At 43.5% G+C, this 24775-nt stretch overlaps 1 protein-coding gene across 6 annotated transcripts in view; it reads right to left on the bottom strand.

Moving 5' to 3' along the window:
* PIK3R5 (phosphoinositide-3-kinase regulatory subunit 5) overlaps window positions 1-24775 on the bottom strand; it is a 66107-nt gene that overhangs the window by 24320 nt on the left and 17012 nt on the right. For 4 of the 6 annotated variants that reach the window (XM_019755244.2, XM_074319622.1, XM_074319625.1 and 1 more), the window contains one exon: window positions 1359-1474. In XM_019755244.2, coding sequence (XP_019610803.2) covers window positions 1359-1461 — 103 coding nt within the window. In that variant the 5' untranslated portion in view covers window positions 1462-1474. Of the gene's footprint in view, window positions 1-1358; window positions 1475-3983; window positions 4098-24775 lie in introns of all 6 variants that reach the window. The other 2 variants (XM_019755242.2, XM_074319623.1) reach the window with 1 other exon arrangement.

Here is a 24775-nt window from a genome sequence, read left to right as displayed (position 1 = left end):
TTGAAAGCTTTAATGAGCACTTTGTCGCTCTGTAACTTCCCCAGCCTTTCCTATTTTGTCACTCTGTTTCTCTGCAGTCAGCAAGGGTAAACCCCTAAAAATTAAAGGAGTTGTCATGGAGGCGTGTGTGTGTGTGTGTGTGTGTGTGTGTGTGTGTGTTTACTGAGAGCAGTAGGGGTGGAAGTGGCTTGACCATGAGTTCCCTACGGGCTCCTTTTAAAATGCTGAGGCCCCTAACAGTGTGTTCACATGGTCAGAGGTTTTTGTAAAATTTGCAAAAGTCAGATATTTTTGTATTCTTTTATTTAATGATGGCTCCCTCAATTCTATAAGCTAAAGCTCAAAATCTAGATAGGAGTCAAGAAAAACAACAACAACAAACAACCATTTATTGACCACCTACTATGTGCTAGGCCTTTGCATCTACTATCTCCATGAGTCTCCCATCCTCCCTTCAGGAAAGTGGTTCCTGTTGGTATTATTCTCAGTTTACAGACAAGATGGGTGAGGTCCTGAGAGGTTAACTGACTTGTACAAGTTTATACAGCCAGTGAGAGACAGTTTTAATCCAGATCTGTTGAATTCCAAAGGCTAAGGAAAGCCTCTCAGAGGTGACGTTTGAGCTGAGGCCTGGACGACAAAGAGCCAACTCTGCACAGTTCTGAGGGAAGAGTTCCAGGCAGCAAGTGCAAAGGTCCTCAGGTAGGAAGGAACCAGGTATGTTCAAGAAGCAGTGGGTATCTATCTTGTGGGGTAATTAGGGAGGCAAGTGAGACACAGGATGTGAAAAACCTTTACGAGCACAAGGAATTATTACAATTAGGCACCAGGCTGCAGACACATCTGCCCTAGCCAGCAGATGCCTCCATTTCTCAGTCCTGAGGAACATGGAATATGGAGGCCTCCTGCTCCCTGGAGCTCTGCTGAGATTGTTCCTTATTCTATCACGAAAAGAGGAGGATGGGGATGTGGAAGGAACTAGAAACCAAGTAAACAGAATTCTGGGGAGAGCTGTCTACGAATTCCCAGCTGCTCTTTCGGAATCAGCAGTTGTGGTATTTCTAAGTGGGTTCAATAACCACTATGCTTCTAAGAAGCACATGCTAGGGAAGCAAGATACAGCCCTAAGGAGGAGGAAGAAGATAGCATGGGAGAAAGGAGAAACTGCTGCATACCGAGGGCCCACTCTCCATCAACTGCTGTGCCTAGCACCTGCCCAGGTAAGGTCTAGGGCTTTGCTCAAGTCACACAGAGTTGGAACCAGAACCTGCCAGCTTCTGTGCCTGGTCCAGTGCTCATTGCAGCCCCTAAGGCTACTTTGGGCCCTAAGAGCACCTCCCCAGCTCCCTCAGACCTACCTGACCAGGACGTGGAGCGGCGGTTGAGGCTGAGCCCATGCAAGCAGCGTTCCAGGGCATGCTGGATGCGGTCCTCTGTGCACGTCGTGGCCCCAGGCTGCATCTTGAGTCATTGCCTGTGTGGGGGACAGACACCGGTCAGCCTCGAGACTCCCGAATTTGAGGAGCACATGACCTAGCAGAGCAGATGGCACAGACAAGGGGCATTCACAGCCCAGTGCCATCAATTTGCTATAGCTTGGGTGCTATGGATGCAGCATGAGGGGGCTTACAGCTGCCTCCAGGGCTAGAATGGCTCCTGGCGGTGCTGCTCTGAGTTGCATGAAGGAGCCCCTCTGCAGCCTAACAGCACAGTGCCACAGGAAATGAGGGGTCAGGGACAGGAGCAGAGAGGTGCCTGCCCCATCTAGCAGTGGTGAGTGTCTCCAAGAGCGTGGGAGGTGCCCAGGAAGTTACCAGACCCCAGTAGGCTGGGCAGGTGGACTCCAAGGGAAAAGTCAGAATCACTGAGGGGACTTTTTCTGAACTTCCAGGCCTGCATGCCCCGTGCCCCCAGGGACGGGTAAGGAGCCTGTTCCTGATGAAAAGACCACAGAGATCTTCAGCGCACTGGGTGCTCCAATGCTGAGGCTCCGTGGGGGCTGTCTTCACATGTCCCTCCACCCCCACCCCAACCTACCCTCTGCTTGGGTGCCCAGGCCACAGGTACTTGTTCCTTTTCTGCCCTCACCTCCACTTTTGCCATTTTTCTTTTCTTTCTCTGAGGTTTGGCAGTGTTACTAGTTATCCAAAGACCCTGCTTAGCACCCTCCTTTGTCCTGCTGAGGAGCGACCAGGGGTACTTCGCTCAGGCTGGACTGTCTCTGCCGAGGGGATTTAAGAAGGGATTTTAGCAGTAGATGGGGAACTGTGGAAAGTGCCAAATTCTGAGAGCCTCCAGCAGGATCAGCCCAGCTGCTTCGTTATGTGTGAGGGCTCCTGGGTCCCTGGGGAAGCCATGACAAGTAATTTAGCACAGTGAATAAGCTTGGCCTCTGGCGTAAACAGACTTGGACTTAAATCTCAAATCTGATATTTGTTGGTCATGAGACTTTGGACAAATTTTTAAACTTTTCTGAGCCTCAGTTTACCTATCTATAAAATGGGATGAGGGTACCGATGCCATAGGGCTGCTGGGAAGATTAAATGCCATAGTGGATGTACTGAGTAAGATTTCAAAACATGAAAATAATCATGCCACAGTCTTTGCCAAAATCACTCTTTCCCTCAGGAATTTCACTGCATTCAACCTTCCAGTCAGACCCTGTTGAAGGCCAATCAGGCCAGGTCATAGAAGGAAGCTGAGGAAACAGTGGTCCAGCTCTGTGGAACTGGGGACGGACCGGGAAACCACAAGCAGAAGCAGAGAGCTCAGAACTGAACCATGCAAACAACATGCAAAGAGCTATGAAATCCTAACTTGGACTCAGCTGCATGACGGGAGCATTTGGCTCACGGAGGGCCCAGTAGGCAAATCTTCCTACTCTCCCAACCTGGGAGGAACCACGTGCCCAGGGAAACACAAGCCCTTTGTGAGCGGTCCAGCATCATGTGACTTCAGTGAGGACCCTGGGATGGTACAGGGGTGGGCACACAGGAAGCAGCACGCATGCATTTATGCTTTCATATGTGCAGGGACCGTTTACTATGTGTCAGGCACTAGCGACACAGCAGTGAATGAAGCAGGCAAGCTCCTTGTGAAGGACAGAGACATCAAACAACTTAAGAGAGCAAGAAAGAGGTCACTGCAGAAGGTCATCATGCCGTGAAGAAAGAGTTGGTGCTGGGAGGAGGCCAAAAGGGGAGCCCACTCAAGGCTGTAAGAGGTCAGGGAAGCATCTCAGAAGGGACACTGAAGCCGAGTGAGGAAGCCAGGAGTGAAGTTAGGAGGAAGAATGTTCCAGAAAGAGGAGACAGCATGTGCAAAGGTCTGGGCACAAGAATGAGCCTGCCAATGACTAAGACCCTGGAGCACAGACCAGACTTCCAGGTCCCACACCTTCCAGCTGCTAAGGTGGCAGATTGAGTTCAGGAAATCTCTCACTGGTGATTCAGGACCATGGACCTTGGGTATTTCCATTGGTGGCACCTGGATTGCAAAGTTGTCTTTGGGCCCTTCCAGGGGGTGACTTTCACAGTCACCTTTGGGCCTTATGTCTGCTGACTCTACTACAGGTAGTCCAGGCAGTGAGTCCACTGACCCCAAGCCAAGCCAGGCCGATTTCAGGCTTTTGGGCTTCTCCCTCACCTGGATTGTGCCAGCACTGACATAGATGTGTGTCCCTGGGAATGAACACTTGTGACAAGGCCTCACCCTTCTGCCTTCAGCAGCAGCCCAAATATACAAAACCCTGTCAAGCCTGGTCCTATTCAGGCTCAGAGTTAACGGCACCTGCTGGAGAAGCTGGAAGACCAGGCACCTTCAAAAGGATGAGTTTGGGACATGAATGGTTGGCCTGGATGTCATCAACAGGCCTTTGTCTCCACAGGCTGATTTCTTCCCTTTAGCCTCAGGCTGGTTCTTGGAGGGAGCTCAGCGGTCAGTCCCCTGCAAGTCCTTCATTTCACAGAAGGGGAAGCTCATACCCAGAGAAGAGGAGGGGCAGCCTGGGGTGAGGCCAAACTGGGATGATCACCACGGGTATCCACAGAAGGGCATCAAGTAGGACTTCCGTGTTCTCAAACTGCAGCCAACGCCCACTGAGAAGACAAAAGGTTCCTGATGACCTACGGGCTAAAGTGCTGAGGGGCACAGTGAGCTGTAAGGGGTGGGGACCAGCAACCATGCCGTGGGTCTTGCTGGCAACCAGCACAGCTGCCCACCTGCCCGCATCAGTACAACAACACTGGGAAGAGGGGAGGGGTCGTCAGCCAAGGGTACAGGGGCTTTAAGAGAATCCCTTATTTTGGCTGCCAGGGGGGGACACTCCATTGTTCTCGGTTCACTCCACACAGCCAGCACTCCCCGTGAGCCATGGCAGAGCTGAGAGGAGCAGCAGTGGGGCAGCTTGCAGGCCCACTGTTGGGTAAGGCTGTGTGTGTGTGTGTTGAGGGGCGGTGCATACTAGGAACAAAAACTGGATTTAAGCTGTTTTGTTGATACTTCATCTGGAAGGGCCCCCAGCAGGTGAGGGAAGCTTAGCAGTAAGAGGCCACTACAGGTTGGACCACCTTTGGGGGAAGTTGCAGGGGGCTGGATAAAGAGCTGGGAAGTCTGTGGCACAGAGAAGTTAAACAACTGGTCTCTGGTCACACAGCTAGGAGGTGGCAAAGCCAGGGTATGAACCCAGGGAGTCTGGCTCTTGACCACTGTCACACACTGCCCCTCAACACGGTCAAATGCAGTTACTGGAAGAAAAATAAAATCAATTCATGCTTCCACCCCATAGATGAAGACTCAATTAACTATATAACATGATCTTGTTTTAAGACAGCTGGGGATCTTGGGGCCACCATGTCTGTCTACACAGCTGCCCACACTCCAGAGAGAGGACCAGGGCTCACAGAAGCAGCACTCTTGGTTGACCTGGGCAATGACCATGGTGGCCTATGGGGCCCTGGGTCTCTAGTCTGGAACAAGGGTTTTACAGTGAGAACTGGGTTTAAAGACCCCTCCGCCCAGCTTTGCTGCAATGGACAAGTGTAAGGAGGTAGGAATGAGTCACTCTGCACTATTGTGTCCCACTGTAACTGACATAAACATAAGATGCAAATGAACAGTCTCAGCCAAAGCCTTCTGCCTCACCCCCATCCTTAGGGGCTCAGAACACAGTATCCCTCACAGAGACTCAAGGCTGCTCTCCACACACCTCTAACGCCTGCTGGACCACGTTTCTGCCCTTCTCCCAGCCCTTGCAACTTTCCCAACTCCTAGCCTCAGTGTCCCTGGCTGTTCACTGGAGGCAATCAAGGCCTTCTCTACAGATGGGCATTGTGCAGAGTTCCTGGTATGCCAGCCTCCCTGGCATCCTGAGGCCATCTAGAGCTTGCCCCACTCTCCTCTGAGAGGCAAGCCCAAGGTGCTGGGCCCTGGGAGCCCCGGGGGGTGGGGGCCCAGCGGGGCATCCTCAGCTGAGCTGCCCTGGAGGTTAACCCAGCTCACTGCCTGGTGCTCTGGCACGCTCACATCCGTTTGATGAGTCAATCATCAGCCGTTTCTTGTGACTTGTCAGCAGAACCACAGGGGCTTTGGGGCGGAGATGACGGGGGAAGAAAGTGGCATCCCTCTCTCTCCAGGGATGATTCCTTTTGTCAAAGCCTTGGCAAGCAAGGCCTGGCTTCCCCCGGGCAGCCCACTCCCGGCTGCTGGGAATGGGAATACCCTCCCCCATCCGCGGGGGCTTGCCCCAACATCGGGGCTTGCCCCCACCTCCAAGTTCCTCTTCTGACCCAGGAAGGATGAGTCTTTACTGGAGACTCTGAACAGGACAGTTTGGAGAGGCAGACCTCCGCTTGTAGACATGACCCCATGATACAAAACGGGTCATCTTCGGCAACGTGCAGGACTAGTCAGAGGGTCAGGATCTGCCTGGGTCCCGCTTCTGGAGAGAGCCCCACTTGGGGCAGGGAGGAGGGCTTCTTTTCTTGGGGGACTTCTCAAACAGGGCAGAAAGGCAGAATTGGAGGACCCACACCTCATAGGAAGGGAAGCATGGGTCTCCAGGCTCTGGCGGACTCTCTGCACTGCTCCCCTGATGTTCTGGAATATCCCAGGCCCATGCATTGAAGCCTTGGTCCCACAGGTGGGAATAAGAGAAACACCAAGGCAGGTGGTCCAGCACGGACCTCACCTGCTTCAGTTCTGGGTCACTCTTCCCTTTCCCCCCTCCTATTGTCCCCTGTGGCTTAACCTCCCTTCCTGCCCACACTCTCCTTATGACTGTGTAAGGCAGAATTTCTTCTGCGACCTAATTTTTAAAATTCTCACTTCCGATACAGGAAAGATACACCAGAAACTAAGGAGATTGGAGTGAGAAAGGGGTGGGAAGGAGAGGGGCGTGAGGTGGGGCAGGGATGAGGAGTAGCCACATTTCCTGGGAATTCCTGTATCATTTTGACTCTTAGAACCATAGCACCATGTTACATACCCCAAATTAAATACACGACTGGAATGAAACAGGATATTGGGGGGAGGGCAAAAATGGAATACAAACAATAAGAAATTAACCTAACTATACGACAAGAGATTAACATGATGACATCGAAAGGGATAGGGAGTGAAAGAACTACTCCGAATAACTTTGGAAAATAGCATTTTGATTGGATACTATAAGGCTAAAGAGAAAAAGAATTATATGCAAATATTTTTTTCTAGTTATTATACCTGTTTCTCACAGGGATGTGTGTTAAAAATCCTGAAACTTCTTTATGTATATGCTAGGATTGAACAAATAAATAAATATATCATAGAGACAGAGAGCTAGTTTTTCACTGTTGGAGAAAGAAGTTACAGATAAGGAAAAGCGGGGAGGTCTAGAATGAATCAACCTTATGGTGTTGAACTGGAATTGGCGAAATCAATATGAACTCATGGTTTTTAAGGTATACACAGATATATATACGTAGACGTAAAAAAAAAAAAAGATTATGTACACATACATATAATTTCAAGCTCTGTCTGCTGAGAGAGCCTAGAAATAACAATGTCCCAGTAACAATGAGCACACCTGCAGCCCAGATCTTGATTTCTAAACACCAATCTCCAATCAAAAGAACCAAGTCCTTCGAGAAATGGCCGATTCTAGAACTGGGGGGGAAATATACAAGATAAACATGGAACATCTTGTAGTGCCAGAATATAAGTCAATACTTGTACAAGGTTAGGGAGTGTCAAAAGGACATTAGGAGCTAGCTTGAAGGAGCTTTCAATGGCCAAAGGCAGGATAATTTGAAAAACTATGTAACAAAAGGGTTGGATTATAATTCATAGGTTGAAGTAAATACCCATGATTCTATCCTATTGTTATAAATAATAAAATAAAATCAAAATAAATGGAGGAGAAGGAACAGTTCTCCTTTACAAAAGAATTTTAATTAATAAATGTGGGGGAAATGAGAGAAATACAAAATCACCGTTAGGTAAACACAATTGTAATAATTTGGCAGGCACGAGCCACCGATGAATGATAAAATCCGTAGGTGAAAATCTGAGAGCAAACAGGATATTTGCGCAGTCCCAGAGTATTTTCCCCCAAGAAATTAATCAATTACAAAGGGGAAAATAATAACATCAGAGTGGAGAAACCCAGCACCAGCCTAACCTCAAGATCAAAGTTAATATCACCAATTGTAAGACTTATCAACCTCATGTATCCCCTGGTGTGATGCACTAAGAGGGACAAGACATCACTTCTGTGGGATGCTTCCAAAAATGCATAACTACAATCTAACCATGAGAAAACACCATTCAAAACCCAAATGATGTCTGTATCTATGAGTCTGTTTCTGTGTTGTTTGTTCACTTATTTTATTGTTTCTATTCCACATATAAGTGAGATCATATGCTATTTGTCTTTCTCTGTCTGACTCATTTCACTTAGCATAATACCCTCTACGTCCACTCATGTTGTCACAAATGGCAAGATTTCGTTCTTTTTTATGGCTGAGTAATATTCCATTGTATGTATGTGTCACTTTTTCTTTATCCATTTGTCTATTGTTGGACACTTAGGTTGCTTGCATATCTGGGCTATTATAAATAATACTGCAATGAACATAGGGGTGCATATATCTTTTGGAATTAGTGCTTTGGATTTCTTTGGATAAATACCTAAGAGTGGAATTGCTGGGTCATAAAGTAGTTCTATTTTTAATTTTTTGAAGAACCTCCATGCTGTTTCCATAGTGGCTGCACCAATTTGCAACCCGAACAACAGTGCATGAGGGTTTCCTTTTCTCCACATCCTCCCCAACACTTGTTGTTTGTTGATGTATTGATGATGGCCATTGTGACAGGTGTGAGGTGATATCTCATTGTGGTTTTAATTTACATTTCTCTGATGGTTACTAGATGGGAGGGAGGTTGGGAGGCTCGGTGAGAAAGGTGAAGGGATTAAGAAGTAGAAATTGGTAGTTATAAAATAGTCACAGGGATGTAAAGTACACTATGGGGAATATAGTCAATAATGTAAAAACTATGTATAGTGTCAGGTGGGTACTAGACTTATTGGGGGAATTACTCCATAAATTATATAAATGTCTAACTATTACATTGTACACCTGAAACTGATATAAAATACTACTGAATGCCAACTATAATTAAAAAAAAATAGTTGCAGGGATGTAAAGTACAGCATAGGGAATACAGCTTATCATATTGTAATAACTATGAACAGTGTCAGATGGACAATAGACTTATTGGGGTTATCACTTTGTGTGGTATATACATGTCTAATCACTATCCTTTTTTTGTATACTGAAACTAATAATAATAATAATAAAAACCAATTGAGAGAAATTCTTAAAATAATAGACCAGTACTCACAAAGTGTCAAGGTCATAAGAAATAAGGAAAGACTGAGGAACTGTCAGATTGAAGGAGACTGAGAGACACAAAAACTAAGTGCAATATGGGATCATGGACTGGATTCTGGAACTGAAAGGGGACATCAGTGGGGAAACGGCTAACATCCAAATAAGGTCTGTAGTTTAGTTTCCAGTATTATACCAGATGTACCTGGTTTTGATAACTGCACTGTGTTATGTAAGTTGTGAACATTAGTGGAAGCTGAGTGGAGGGCGCGTACATAGCTCTCCAACCCTTAACACAGTTATATAATCTAACATAGCCTTTATATATCTTTCTAGGTGGCTATCCAATGCCTTGTCGCCATTCATGAACTTGTTTAAAGTTGCTATTTCATGTGTAGTCACAGTTCCTAATTACTGGTAGGTGGACCAGTGTAGGGCTGGCTGCCTTAAATCCCCTAACTCGAGGTTCCTAAACTGAAGTTGAGAATCTCTGGGGTTCTTGGAGAGTTTCTGAGGGCTCTCTGTGAGAATGATTGTGTTTTCATTTTGATGGCAATCTGGAAAGAGTTAGTAGTTAATATAGTCTGGAACATCTTGATGACACCTGTGACCAAATGTTACCATAAGGTGTTGACGTCCAGTTTGCATTTGTATCAATCATTGCTTTGGTGTTATCTAAAAGGACAGACCAATCCAGGTGCGTTTTGGGGGTCTGCAGGAGCTGAAGGTGAGCAGAATGAGTTAATATATGGAAAAGTTTAGACTAGTGCATGGCACATTATAAACCTTCAATAAATGCTATCTATTAACTATCAGGGTATTTTCTTAACATACAAAATTCTGCTGTGCAACTCTAGATGCCTTTGAGAGTGGGCTAAGAAATAAAGCACTCTCTGAATGCCTCTGATGCAGTCAGGGTTGGAAAGCAATGTTTCCTATTTTAGACACACACATATACAGACACGATATATATAAACCTAGACTATAGGTATACACTATACCTAGACTGTAAGACTAGGAGGGCACCTTAGAGATCATCCAGGGCAGCGCTCCCATTCTACAGATAAAAAATGGAGGCTCTGAGCAGTGAGGGGACTTGCTCAGATTAGAAAGTGGCAGATTCATAACTAGAACCAGAGCCTAGAACCCCCAGGATAGTCAGTCACAGCTCCTCCTGCTTAGATGAGAATCAGCCTCTGCTGCCCACCCGGGAAGCACCTCAGCACTTCTTAAGGTTATTGCTGGAATCCTTTTTCAAATTTCTTCTGGAGTTTTTGGGCTGTTCAGGTATTTAACATCCTCACGTGTCAATTTTGTGAGTTTGCATTTTTGTCAGTAGCATTCATTTTAATAAAACTTTAAAATTTTAGGAGCAAAGATTTAGATCTAAACTTCCTACATAATTTTAAAAATTATTTCTGAATCCGTGATTTTAGCCCTTCTTAAAGTTGTAACATTATGTTTTCTTTTAAAATACAGGTCCGGATTTGTATTAAATATTTTTACAAAACATCACAATTCTTTTAACAATTATTTTTGACATTTATAGTAAATGTGTTAACTATAATAACAGCAATTGTTTGTTTGTTTTGGACAGTGGCTTTAAATTTGATTTATTGCATTGCTCAGTGTTCTGTGTGTTTTGTACCATTGCCATCCCTAGTTCTTTATTGTGATTCATTTCTTGATCAGCTGGGGTATTTTGAGTAACTTCAGGATGAGTATGTGGGTGAGGTACTTTCTAAGACTTTATATGTCATATGTCATATGTAATTCACGGAGGCTCATTATGAATTATAGCTTTGTGATATGTAAAATTGGCATAATTCAGTTTTTTCACCCTCAAAATGTTTATAGAAACCCAAACTAATCAACTGAAAAATGGCTATAACAAAAACTAGAATTAGGTAAGGTGGTTGAGTACAAATTAAAACAGAAATTGATATTCAATTATACAAATGAAAAACAGAAATTACATTGGAAAAAGACCTCACATATAATAGCAACAACAACAAATAATAATAATAAGAGAAAGTAAACTTTAAAGATGTGCAAGATTTTAATGAAGAGGCAAAGAAACGGAAATGCATTCCCTGTTGTTAGACAGGAATTGAATATCATAAAGAATTACTTCAAAATGGATCAGAGACTAAATATAAAGAGCTTAAACTATAAAACTCTTATTTAAAAAAAACATAGAGGAAAAGCTTCATCACCTTAGATTTGTTAATGATTTCTTGGACTTGACACCAAAAGCACAGGCAACAAAAGAAAAAAATAGATAAATTGGACTTCATCAAAATTTTAAACTCTGTGCATCAAAGGAAACAACAGAGTGAAATGGCAACCTACAGTATAGGGGGAAAAATTTGCAAACCATCTGTCAGGTTCGGAGCTAATATCCAGAACATATAAAGAACTCCTATGAACTCAACAATGACAAAAACAAAACAACCCAATTTAAAAATGGACAAAGGACTTGAATAAACATTTCTCTGAAGAATATATACAAATGGCCAATAAGCATATGAGAGATGCTCAGCATCACTAATCATTAGGAAATGCAAATCAAAATCACGAGATACAATCTCACATCCATTAGGATGGCTATTATCAAAAACAAAATAAAACAAAAATAAGTGTTAGCAAGGCTGTGAAGAAATTGGAACCTTTGGGCACTGTTGATGGGAATGTAAAATGCTACAGCCACTAAGGAAAACAGTATGGTGATTCCTCAAAAAATTAAAAATAGAAATATGATATAATCCACTAATTCTACTTCTGGGTATATGCCCAAAAGAATTGAAATCAGGTACTTGAACAGATACTGTACACTCATGTTCATAGCAGCATTTTTTACAAGAACCAAAAGATAGAAGCAACCCAAGTGGCCATCGACAGATGGATGGTTAAACATTGGTATATACATACAGTGGAGTATTATTTGGCCTTAAAAAGGAAAGAAATTCGGATACATGCTACAACAAACCTTGAGAACATTATGCTAAGTGAAATAAGCCAGTCACAAAAAGGAAAATACAGTTTGATTCCACTTATATGGGATACCTAGACAAGTTAAATTCATAGAGACAGAAAGTAGAATGGTGATTGCAGAAGCTGGGGTGGTGGCGAGGGGCAGAGAGGAGGATGGGGAGTTATTGGATAAGGGGTACAGAGTTCCAGTTTTCCAAGATGAAAAGAGTTTTATAGATGGGTTGCACAATGTGAATGTACTTAACACTACTGAACTATACACTTAAAAATGGTTATGATGGTAAATTTTATGTCATGTATCTTACCACAATTTTTAAAAGGAGTTAAAAAAAAAGAATTAGCATCTTTGCTATGTTACATAGGAATGTCAATTGTCTATAAGTTTCAACCTAGAGATTAGGAAGGAAGGAAGGAAGGAAGGAAGGAAGGAAGGAAGGAAGGAAGGAAGGAAGGAAGGAAAGATGGGTGCAAGCAGGCAGACTGGCTATTACTGAGTGGCCGCTCTATGTCAGGTACCATTCTGGGCACTTTCATTTGACTGTCTAGTTTAATGATCATAATCACCCTGGGACATAATCATAGTTTTCCGCAATTCCTGTATTACAGGGAGAGTCAGCCATTTATTTGCCCAAGCTCCTGCAGTCATAGTTCCTATGGCCTGAGCTGGAAGCACATCCAAAGTTGGCTTGACTCCTGAAGCCCACATTCTTTCCTATGCCGTGTTCACAGGAAATCATTTCTACTGTTTTCTAGACTCTCAAAGGACTAAGTATGCGGTTTCACCTCTATGCTATAATTTGAAGCTTCCAGGGACAAAATCTTGCCCAAAAAGTGCCTGAATTCTCATTGTCAGTGATTCATTCCCCATGAATTGGGGTTACTCACTTCCTCTGTTCTAACTTATTTTTCAAGATACAAGATTCCTGGAGGGACATTTAGCTAACAAATGAGTCTATGACGGCAGCGACAGTGGATAATGGGCAGAGGAAGGACTCCAGGGCCCGGAGAGGGAGAAAATATGAACAGGTAGGTGGAGATGGTGTGCGGGTTGGGGGGTGCAGGGAGCAGGGGGGGAGCAGGATGAGGTGGAAGTGTGCCAAAGGGAGAACCACTGAGGGAGCATAGATGAGCATTTGTCTACTTCCCAACTTTGCTCACGCTCTTCTTTTACCAAGGAAAGGGCCCAGAAATGCTCAGGAAGACAAAGCTGTGGTTAAGACCAAGAAGAAGTGAGATGAGGAATGGAGGAGGGAAGGGGAGACATGCTAACATGTACGCAGCCCTGACTGCCAGATACTGTGCTTAGGGCTTAAAGCACATGACCTCATTGATTCTGAACAACCCCACAAAACTCTGAATGTACAAGGATGAGGAAAGTGCAGCTTCCTGGTGGCTAAATGACTTTCCCAAGGTCACACGAGTAGCAAGTACCCTAGGCAGAATTTGGACCCAGGTCTACCTGACTCCCTTCTACCCAGGTAATCATCTGGAAGAGCATTGCAAGGAAAACAGGAGGCATGACGCTGCCTTCACATATAATAATTATAATAATGGCAGCTAATGTTAATTGAGGGCTTACTATGTGCTGGGCACTGTTTCAGGTGCTTTCTATAAATTACCTCATTGCATCCACATGAGGTAATACTCTCTTCTTCCCACATTAAAGATGATGACACTGAGGCACAGAATGTTCTCTCAGCTGGTAAGTGATGTATGTCCTTTCTTGGAGTGTCATAGGCAATTTAGCTTCTCTGTGCACACAGAGGAAACCATAACAGAGCTAGAGATGTGCAAACTGAAATTACTGAGAAGACGAGGAACCGGAGAAAGATAAGAATCTACCAAGTTTATAAACTCCAGGCAGCAACGAAATTCTATGGACCCCTACGCTGAACCATGGGCACCTGGCCCTGGAGACTGTTTAATGCTGCCACCTCTCAAATGTACAGCCTGTCTTGTTTGCCAACAAGCAATCTCAGAGCAACAAAGCAACAAATAAATGTAAATGTAAAAACTCGAGAAAGGGCAATTACACATATATTGGTAGCTTTCTGGGTTTCCTGGATGTGGAAAAAGATTGTGGTTGTAACAAATTGCATTCATTATAGGCTGCATGCATTCTGCAGAATCATTTCTAGTTTGTAAGACAGGCGTGAATATTTCATAGTAGTTTGGGGCAAAGAAGATTGTATGGAGCATTGTGACTTCCAGATGCTTTACCAGTGAACAACACTGAGTACAGACTGGTCTAATCCATTCTCTCCCCTCTCCACCAGCTTGCCTTCACTCCCAGGTAAAAATCATTTCCCACCTCCATTATCTCTCTGTTAATACAACAGCACGTAATTGCTCTCAGACACCGGAATATCCATCTTTTTCAGTCTCCTATTCTCTTAAAACTCTTGCCCAATTATATAAGAGAAACAGCTTGCCTTTCCCCTCTCTATCCCATTCACAAATATGGCTTACTAGTGGAAGAGAAACTTCTCTAACAAGAATAGAAACCATCAATGTTTGTGGACAGAACTGAAATCAGACTTGCTTCCTGATACTTGGCCAGGTGTGATTTTTACAACTTTTTATGAAACAGACACTGATTTCAAGGGTCCCATTTAACACAGTCTAAAACTCTCTAGAACTCTATGGGGCTATTTACTATGACATTAGGACAGCATGCATTGATATCTCTCTCCCAACTTCTTACTGAATACACTCATGAAGACTAGAAACAAGGAAGACATACGCACATAATCCAAACTGAAAACAAATACTGACTGGCCAGAGTCAGGGATTGACATTATGTCTAAATCAGAGGGAAACGAGTTAAGGAAATCAAGACTTCGGTTCAGGCCAAAATCTCTACAGAAGGTAAGCGGAGCTTGCATCATGGCTGATTAGTTTGACACCCAAGTGGACGTGCCAGCTTTTTGGATATTTGATCCCCTCTGTTTAATGATCCACCCACTGAAGAACATCTGGGTTGTTTCCAGTTTGGGGCTATTCAGAATAAACCTGCTAGAAACCTTCAGGCACAGGTTTTTTGTGTGAATATAAGTTTTCATTTCTCACAAAAGACATCTAAATGGTCAATAAACACATGAAAATACGCTTATGATTATTAGCCATCAGAAGAACTCAGATCTAAAACCACAATGAGATTACATTACACTAGAACAGCTCAAATTAGAAAGATGAGCAATACCAAGCTGGTGAGGATATGGAGCAACCACACATTATTGGTGGAATCATAAAATGATGCAACCACTTTGGTTGCACATAAATGATGCAACCAGTTTCATAAAGTTAGTAAATACCTATCATTTTGACCCAATAATTCTACTTCTTTACCCCAAATAAATGAAAACACGTGTCGACAAAAAGACTTATGCAAAAATGTTCATGGCAGCTTTATTCACACTAGCCTTAATGTGGAAACAACCCAATCCATCAACAGGAGAATGGATAAACATATTTGGTATACTCATATACTACATTACTACTTAGCAGTGCAAGGAATAAAAAAAAAGAACAAACCACTAATGCATGTAACAACATGGCTGATACCAAAAACATGTTGCACGAATGAAACTGGACACAAAATGATAGCTAATCTATGGTTCCATTTACAAGAAGTTCTAGACCAGGTAAAACTAATCTATGGTAAAATAAACCAAAATGGTAGTTGTCTCTGGATGGGTCAGGGAGAGTTGACCAGGAATGAGCATGAGGGGACTTCCTGGGATGATGGAAATATTCTATATCTTGATAGGAGTACAGGTTACATGGGTGTATACAAGGTCGGACAATTATGTTCGGGAACTCATCCTAGAAAAAGTACTACGTACATACTTCACTGCTGAATATCACTACAGTCACCTTCGAAGCACTCCCCTTGGGAAGCTATGCGCCGACGCCAGCGCCTAGTCCACCCTTCAAAGTAATTTTGGAACTCTTTTTCTGGAATGGCCATCAGAGCTGTCATTGTATTATCCTTGATGGACTGAAGGTCATCAAAATGTCTTCCTTTCAATATTTCCTTTATCTTAGAGTAAAGAAAGAAGTCATTGGGGGCCAGATCAGGTGAGTAGGGAGGGTGTTCCAGTTATTTGTTTACCAGCTAAAAACTCCCTCACAGACAGTGTCATGTGAGCTGGTGCATTGTGATGCAAGAACCATGAATTGTTGGCGAAAGTTCAGGTCGTCTAACCTTTTCACGCAGCCTTTTCAGCACTTCCAAATAGGAAACTTGGTTAACTGTCCAGTTGGTACAAATTCATAATGAATAATCCCTCTGATATCACAAGAGGTTAGCAACATCATTGCAACAAGTTTGTGAATTTCATTGTCAGACCTCATATATTTTCTGTAACTCATCAAACTGTATAGTAAAATTTGTGCATTTCACTGTATGTAAACCATACCTCAATAAAAATGTTTTTAAGGAGTCATGCAATACTAAGTGTACAGAATAAGTCTTTAAGGTTTTTCTTAGCCTGACCATTTACCTGAGCTCCACGTTCCCTTTTCAAACATACACACATTCTTCACCTCAGTTTGGCCTCTTACCCTTCCAGTCCTTTTGAAGCATTTATATGCCCGCATACACACCCACACACATGCAGTTTCTTCTTACACACATAGGATCATAGCATAGACGTTGTTCTGTGCGCAGTTGTCTATGAAAAAGCACACCTGATTGTCATTCCCTCCCTGCCCCTTAAAGCTTTCTCTTGGTTTTCCAATGCCTTAGGACAAAGTTTGAAACCCTAACCCGGTTTACACGACCCCGAGAAGTCTGAGCCCTTCCTCCCTGAACAGTCTAATACCTTCACCTTTTCTCTTCATAATGAACCTCTTTCTGAGTGTGCTCCCTCTGCCTGAAACATTCCCATCATCTTTCCCTGCTTTTGATGAGGCTCCTAATACGCATTTTTTTCTGTCTTCCATTTACAAGGTCACTTTCTCAGGAAAGGCCTCCTGACCCCCAGGTTGGGTTGGGCACCCATGGCAACCTCTCTGCTTTCCCTATGCCTGTTATAATTGTCTCCTCTACTGGACTTTCAGCTTTGATGACAGTGGCCTGTCCACCACGTGAACAATTCTAGCTCCAGTGTCTACCAGAGGACCCAGCCGGATTCTCCCTGGATAGTTACATGTGTGTGCAAACCAAACTCCCCACTCAAATTATGTGGCCATGATGTTATGACCATATGAGCAGTAGGGGAGATTCCTCAGGCCTCAAGGGGAAATCAAGTCTATTGTAACTTCCCAGTGAGTCAGTCCTCGGAGGTGTTGAACGAGTAGTTATTTTTGACCACCCACAGTGTGGGCAGGTTGACTGGGAGAACTGTTTCCTCCTGTATTTCCTCTGCCAGAGGCCAAAGGAAGTGTTCAGATCAGAACTCAAGCTTTCTAGGAGCTGTTCCTCAGGCCACAGAGTCCGAATGCAGGACAATGCATAGTGCTATTAATTTCTTTCTTTCTGTATATTGTTCTCGTCCCTCACTCTATCCCTTTGCTACTCAGGCAACCACCTTGGGGAAGGTTTGTGGCAGGAAAATAAAAAACTCTGAGTTCGTGGACAGCTCCTAGCAGGATGCATGGGGCTCAGAGCTGGATTTCAGTTGATGTAAGGAGCTAAAGAAATGGTTATTTCTTTTTTACTTTTTATTAATTTTAATTCTTAGAGCAGTTTTAGATTTACAGAAAAATTGAACAGAAAGTAAAGACAGTTCCCATATACTCCTTCTGGCCCCACCCCACGCCTGCCCACAGTTTCCCTTATTATTAATATCTTCCATAGTGTGGTATATTTGTTAGAACTGCTAAGCCAATATTGATCCAATAGTATTATTTAAAGCCCACAGCTTACGTTAGGGTTCACTCTTTGTGTTGTACAGTTCCGCGGGTTTTGCCAAATATTAAAAAAAAAGTCATGTATCCACCATTACAGTATCACACAGAATAGTTTCGCTGCCCTAAAAATCCCCTGTGCTCTATCTGTTCATCCCTTTCCCTCTACACCCGCTGGCAACCCTTGATCTTTTTACTGTCTCTATAGTTTTGCCTTTTCTAGAATGTCAACAGTTGGTATTATACACTATGTAGACTTTGCAGATTGGCTTCATTCACTTAGTAATATGCATTTAAGGCCCTTCCATGTCTTTCCATGGCTTCATAGCTCATTTCTTTCTATCACTAAATAATATTCCATTCCATGGATGGACTATGATTTGTTTATCCATTGACCTACTGTAGGACATCTTGGTTGCTTCTAATTTTTGGCAATTATGAATAAAGCTGCTATAAACACTCATATGCAGGTTTTGTGAGGAAATAAGTCTTCAGCTCATTTGGGTAAATACCTAGAACGATGATTGCTGGATCATATGGCAAGATTTCCTAGCTTTCTAAGAAACTGCCCAACTGTCTTCTAAAGCGGCTGTGCCATTTTGCATTCCTACCAGTAATGAATCAGAGTTTCTATTGCTCCACATCCTCATCAGCACTTGGTGGTGTCAATGTTTTGGATTTTAGCCATTCTAATAGGTGTGTAGTGGTATCTCATTGTTGTTTTAACTTCCAATCCCTAATGACATGTGATGTTGAGCATCTTTTTATATGCTTATTTGCCATATATGTCTTCTTTGGTGAGTGATTCAGATCTTTTGCCACTAAAAATTGGATCGTTTGTTTTCTTACTGTTGAGTTTTAAGAATTCTTTGTATATTTTGGATACAAGTTCTTCATCAGATAAATGTTTTGCAAATACTGTCTCCAAGTCTATGGCTGCTTATCTTTTCATTCTCTTAACAGTGTCTTTTGAGGAGCAGTTTTTAATTTTAATGAAGTTCAACTCATTAAATTTTTCTTTCATGGATTATGCTTTTGGTGTTATAGCTAAAAACTCATTGTTGAACCCAAGGTCATCTAGGTTTTCTCCTGTTATCTTCTAGGAATTTTATAGTTTTGCATTTTACCTTTAGCTTTGTGATCCATTTTGAGTTCATTTTTACGAAAGGTTAAAGGTGACTGTGTCAATTCACTGTTTTGTTGTGGATACCCAATTGTTCCAGCACAGTTTGTTAAAAAATATATATATAAAATATATCTATTTATACATACATATATAAAATATATACATAGATATATCTATAACTATACCTATATCTCCTTTCTCCATTGGATTGCCTTTGTTACTTTGTCAAAATCAGTTGCTTTTATTTGTGTAGGTCTATTTCTTGGCTCTCTATTCTGTTCCATTGATCTATTTGCCTATTCTCTCACCTATATCACTGTTTTGAAGACTGTAGCTTTATAGTAAGTCGTGAAGTCAGGTAATATCCATTCTCTAACTTTGTTCTTTTTCTTCAAGATTGTTTTGGCTATCCTGGGTCTTTTGACTTTCCATATAAACTTTAGAATCAGTTTGTTGATATAGACAAAGTAGTTTGCTGGACTTTGATTGGAATGCCATTGAATTTATAGATCAAGTTAGGAAGAACTAGCACATTAACAATATTGAGTCCGCCTATCCATGAACATGGGATATCTTTCCACTTATTTAGATCTTCTTTGAGTTTGTTCATCAGAATTTTGAAGTATTCCTCATATAGATCTTGCATATATTTTGTTAGATTTATACCTAAGTATTTCATTTTTTGATGTTAATGCCAAATGATGTTGTGTATTTTTTATTTCAAATGCCAATAGCTCATTCCTGGTATATAGGAAGATAATAGATTTCTTTGTATAAATCTTGAATCCTGCAACCTTTCTATAATTGATCATTAGTTCCAGGAGTCTTTTTGGTCAATTCTTTGGGATTTTTCAGTATAGACAATCATGTCACCTGCAAAGATAATTTTATTTCTTTCTTTCCAACTGTTTTATTTCCTTTTCTTGTTTTATTGCATTAGTTATGACTTTTAGTACAATGTTGAATAGGAAGAATGAGAGGAGACATCCTTATCTTGTTCCTAACCTTAGGGGAAAAGCCTAGATTCTCACCATTATGTATGATGTCGGCTATAGAGTTTTTGTAGATATTCTGTATCTAGTTGAGGAAGTTCCCTCTCTATTCTTATCTTGCTGAGAGATTTTATGATGAATTCATGTTGGATTTTGTCAAATATGTTTTCTGTATTAATTCATGATCATATATTTTTTTTCCTTCTTTATCCTGTTGATGTAATGGATTACACTAATTGATTTTCAAATGTTGAACCTGCCTGCAAACCAGGAATAAACCCCACTTAGTCATAGTGTATAATTATTTTTATACTTTGTTGGATTCAGTTTGTTAACATTTTGTTGAGGATTTTTACATCTATGTTCATGAGAGACACTGGTTTTTAGTTTTCCTTTATTATAATATCTTTGGTGATTTTGGCATTAGAATAATGCAAGGCTCATATAATGATTTAGGAGGCATTCCTTCTGCTTCTATTTTTTGGAATACATTGTAGAGAATTGGTACCATTTGTTCCTTAAATATTTGGTAAAATTTACCAGTGAAACCATCTATCTGGTCATCATGTTTTCTGTTTTGGAAGCTTACTAATAATCGATTTTAAAATTTTTAATAGATACAGATACATGCAGATGATCTATCTTTGTGTGAGATTTGATAGATTGTGTCTTCCGAGAAATTGGTCCATTTCACCTAAGTTTTCAAATTTGTGGGCATAGATTTGCTCATAGTATTCCTTTGTTACGTCCAGGGAATTGATAATGGTTTTTAACTTTTGAAAATTCAGATATAATTAATGTAACATGAAATTCACTATTTTTAAGTGCCCACTGCCATGACTTTTAGCTTATTCACTGTCTTACACAACCACTATGACCTAAATCCAGAACATTTCCATGAACCCAAAAAGAAACCTCATACATATTAGCAGTCACTTTGCATTCTCCCTCCCCTTATCACCTGGCAACCACTAATATACTCTCTGTTTCTATGAACTTCCTTATGCTGGACATTTCATATAAATGGAATCATAAAATATGTGGTCTTTGGCATCTGGCTTTTTTCACTCAGCATGTTTTCTAGGTTCATCCATACTGTAGCATGCAACAGTACTTTTTATGACTGAATAACGTTCCATTGTATGGATGTACCATAACTATTTCTTAAGTAATTCAATTTATGTACCAAGATTCACACTGGATAACTGAGGGCTACCTGCTCCCACCCCAGAGCCAAAAAAAAAAAAAAGAAAAAGATGAGAGATTATCCCAGTATGCAGTTTTACCTTCTGCATTAGCGACAGTAAGTAATGAACCTAGCCTGGAATTTCCTCTTTAATAAAAAATAATTCTGCTTGAGTCTCGTGGGCCTACATAAACTGCTGCCACTGCCACAAGCTACTACCTAGGATGAAGTTACCATGTCCTGCCAAGCATTGGACCAGACAGACACTTGTATATGGAACAGTCCTTCCACGTAGACCTTTCTCCCCATTTACACCTAAGGAAACTATGGCTCTGAGAGATAAAGCCACCTTCTCAGGGTCTGCAGCAAGGATGTCAGCTTAGGTGTGCCTAACACCAAAGCCCTCCTTAGCTGTCAATACCTAGAAGTCTTTACCTAATTGCTCCAGTAGCAGAAATTCCTAACTTTTTGTGCCCTAGACCCATTTGGCAATCTGGAGAAGTTTACAGACCCCTCTGAACAATAATGTTTTAAATGCATGAAGTAAAATACATAGGACTGCAAAGGAAGTGAATTACACTGAAATATAAACATCAATTTTTTTCAATAATCAGATTTGTGAAATGGTAATATATGTTCTCCTCATTAACCCATTAAATAATAAATTCCAGCAGTGGGTCTAATCACTATTATCACTTTGAAGTATTAGGTTGGTGCAAAAGTAATAGTAAAAAGCGTAAATGATCGTTGAGGTACCTGCACAACTGCAAAGTGATGAACACATCTGCACAAGGAACCATCTAGACCAAGTCACAGGTGTTAGTAATATGACTATGCTTTGTTGCCTGCATTCATAATAGAAGGAAATACTAAAGATCAGTTAGACATGAGTACAAAAAAAAGACATCACGTGTTTCCCATCCAAGCCCATAGACCCCTGGGTGAGAGTCTCTGCTCCCCAGAGGAATGGGAAGGTAGGCAGGGAAAAGAGGGTGCTCCCACCCCTCCCAGGGCCTGTTGGTGCCTCTGGATAGCCACCATATTCAGGAGTCCTGGTGTGAGGAGGGGTTACCTCCCCGCTCACTCTCCCTCCCTAGTCCAGAATTCCTCAAACCCCCTTCTTCCCTGAGAAGCGCCCTAAACGGTGTTTTAATTTCTCATGCTGGTCCCCATCTCAGTCTTGTTCTGACACATCCTCTCTGTCTCTCTGGACAGTTCAATGCCTTTTAAAACAGCCCCTCTGTGAGGTTTGGGGAGTTTCTCATCTCTCATATCAGACTTCTTGTATGACTTCAGAAGGGCAGTCCCTAAGGCGGTTCCCCTGGGGGAGGGGAGGCCCCAGCTGAAGGTGTGGTGCAGAGGCACTGAATGAAGAGCCAAGGCACAGCCCAGCAACGGGGGGACCTGGGGGCACAGCAGGTCCTTGTGCAGAGAACCACGGGCCTTTACACCTCGTGGGGACCAGCTTGGGGAGAACAACTGGTTAAACCACGTAGCCTCTCTGGACCTCAGTTTCTTCACCCGTAAAATGGGATATGGGCCTCTCCATAGTGGCACATTATGGGTTGGGGAATGGACAGCAAGAAGCCCAAAGCAATCATCAGAATGCTCAGAGTTCACCTCTGACAAGACAAGACCCAGGAAAAACTCGCCAAGGGGCATCAGGAAGCAGCAGCGCTTTCTGGCACGTTACTAAAGGTCCAATGCACAAAATAAACACAATCCCCCATTTAACCCCCACCCTTGCCTCCCGCATTTCTGAGGCACAGCCAGGGAGGGGGTGATTTGGGGCAGAGCCAGAGCTTAGACTCAGACCTCTTTACCCCCTCCCATTCTTCCTCTTTAATCAAGGCATCCAATGGGGGGGGCCCTCAGAGAGCCCCCCCCTCCTCTCTTGGCTTCAGTGTCTCCAAAGATGAAGTCACTTCTGAGGGCCCCTCCAGCTCCAGTCTGACCCAGGAGGGATGAAGGATTTCCCTTCCCAGCCACATCACCCCTGTTTGTCAGCACCAGGACAGCTGCCCCAGCTATACCAGGTCCCAGGGCACAGAGACAACTCTGCTTCCTGTCTAACCACCGTGATAAAGGTGTGGGGAGCACAGGGGGAGGGAGCGGGGGGGGGGGGACAATGACAGGTGTAGGGAAACCTGACCCACAGAAGCACATGGCCCACGTTACATACGTCATCAGATTATGACACCTGTTTCCATGGTTCCCTAGATCTGCCCCCTCCCTACAGCAGTGATTGGGGTGGGGGGAGAAGGTGGCAGAAACAAGAGGGAGAGAGAACAGAGGGTGCATTAGAGGGAGTGGAATGATAAGGAGGAGGCTTGAAGGGCAAGGCAGGGCAGAAATACCCTTAAAACGTCCTGAGGCTGAGACAGATGAAAGGGGTTCAAAAACAAAAACAAAAAAATCAAGATGTACACCACCAGCCCCAGTGTTTCCTGTTTTTCTAACAAATCACCAATGATTTCCAAGAAAAGTAAGCTGTACTGTGCTCAGCCCTGGGCACAGCTGCAGAATTTGCACATCTGGCCTGTGCTTCGAGAGCCTGTGGCAGGATGGGGCACATGATGTGGCAGTCCCCGAAAGTCTGCAGCTCAAGGAGGCACAGGGGTACAGGCCAGGAGCACCCATGAGTCCAGCTGCTGCCTGCTCCCTCAGTATCCTCAGGACCCCAGAGAAAACAGGAAGATCCCCTGGTGCTTAGAGGACCCTTTCAGAGATTCACGTGGATGGGCTTCCCCAGGCCTGTCCGAATTCTCTGAGAATTTTCAGTGAGCAGGGTGGAGGAGTCCCGGGGGGGCCCAGTGGGACCAGGTGTCCTGAGAGACTGGGAGCAGACAGCCCAAAGAGGACAAGACACCCTGCACCGCCTCACAAATGGTCCCCTGGCCACCATCCCTCCCCACCCCATCTCAATTTCTCTCCCTCTTGCTGCTAGAATCTCACGGGGTCCTGGGCTCTTTCAAAAGCCCCTGGAGGGATTGACAGGTGCCAGAGCTGGGACAAGGTCATCAGTCACCTCAGCTCAGGACCTCCACCCCTTCTCACCTTGGCCACCTGCTCCTCTCACAGCCTCCTCAGGAGCCATACCCTGCCCCTGCCTGCCCAACTCCCTCTGGAAATACACAGCTGCCCCCTGGAAAGCCCATCCCTGCCCCACCTCCATGCTTCTTCCCTCCGCCATCAGCAACCACAGCCACCTCAGTAATGCCTCTGCCCACTCCTGCTGCCTCACCACAGCCTTCCCTGCCAGCCCTTCCAGGCAGGGAGTCAGGGGTTTGTCCACACAGAAAATTGAGCTACCTTGCCTCGCCCATTGTGGTTGGGGGAATTCAGGCCTATCTAGAACTAGCTTGCTGAAGCCCCACTGAGCCCCACCAGTACCACAACCTGGGGGGCAGAACCAGCAGGCAGGCTGTGGGTGGGAATCATGGATGGAAGCAAGGAAGAGAGAGCCCAGCCTCAATCTGCCTGCAGCCTTCATCCTATTTGGCTGCTACTCCAGTGGGCAGACCGGGTCCTCAGGTAAATACCACACACACACACACACACACACACACACACTCATTTTGCTGAACCATTTGAAAGTAAGTTGCAGGTTGTGGACATCGTGACAAGTCACCCCTAAGTATTCGACTCAACCATACTAAATGCGAGCAGATATCAGCAAGTTTATGGTTCAGTCTCATACTTTAGTATGCATCCCTTGAGAACAATGACTTTCTTCATGCTACCACTATTATCACAC

This window comes from Rhinolophus sinicus, linkage group LG15 (genome assembly GCF_036562045.2).
Source record: "Rhinolophus sinicus isolate RSC01 linkage group LG15, ASM3656204v1, whole genome shotgun sequence".
Classification (NCBI taxonomy): domain Eukaryota; kingdom Metazoa; phylum Chordata; class Mammalia; order Chiroptera; family Rhinolophidae; genus Rhinolophus; species Rhinolophus sinicus.
The sequence above is the reverse complement of the archived record's forward strand: the minus strand, read 5'-3'. Positions and strand labels throughout refer to the sequence as shown.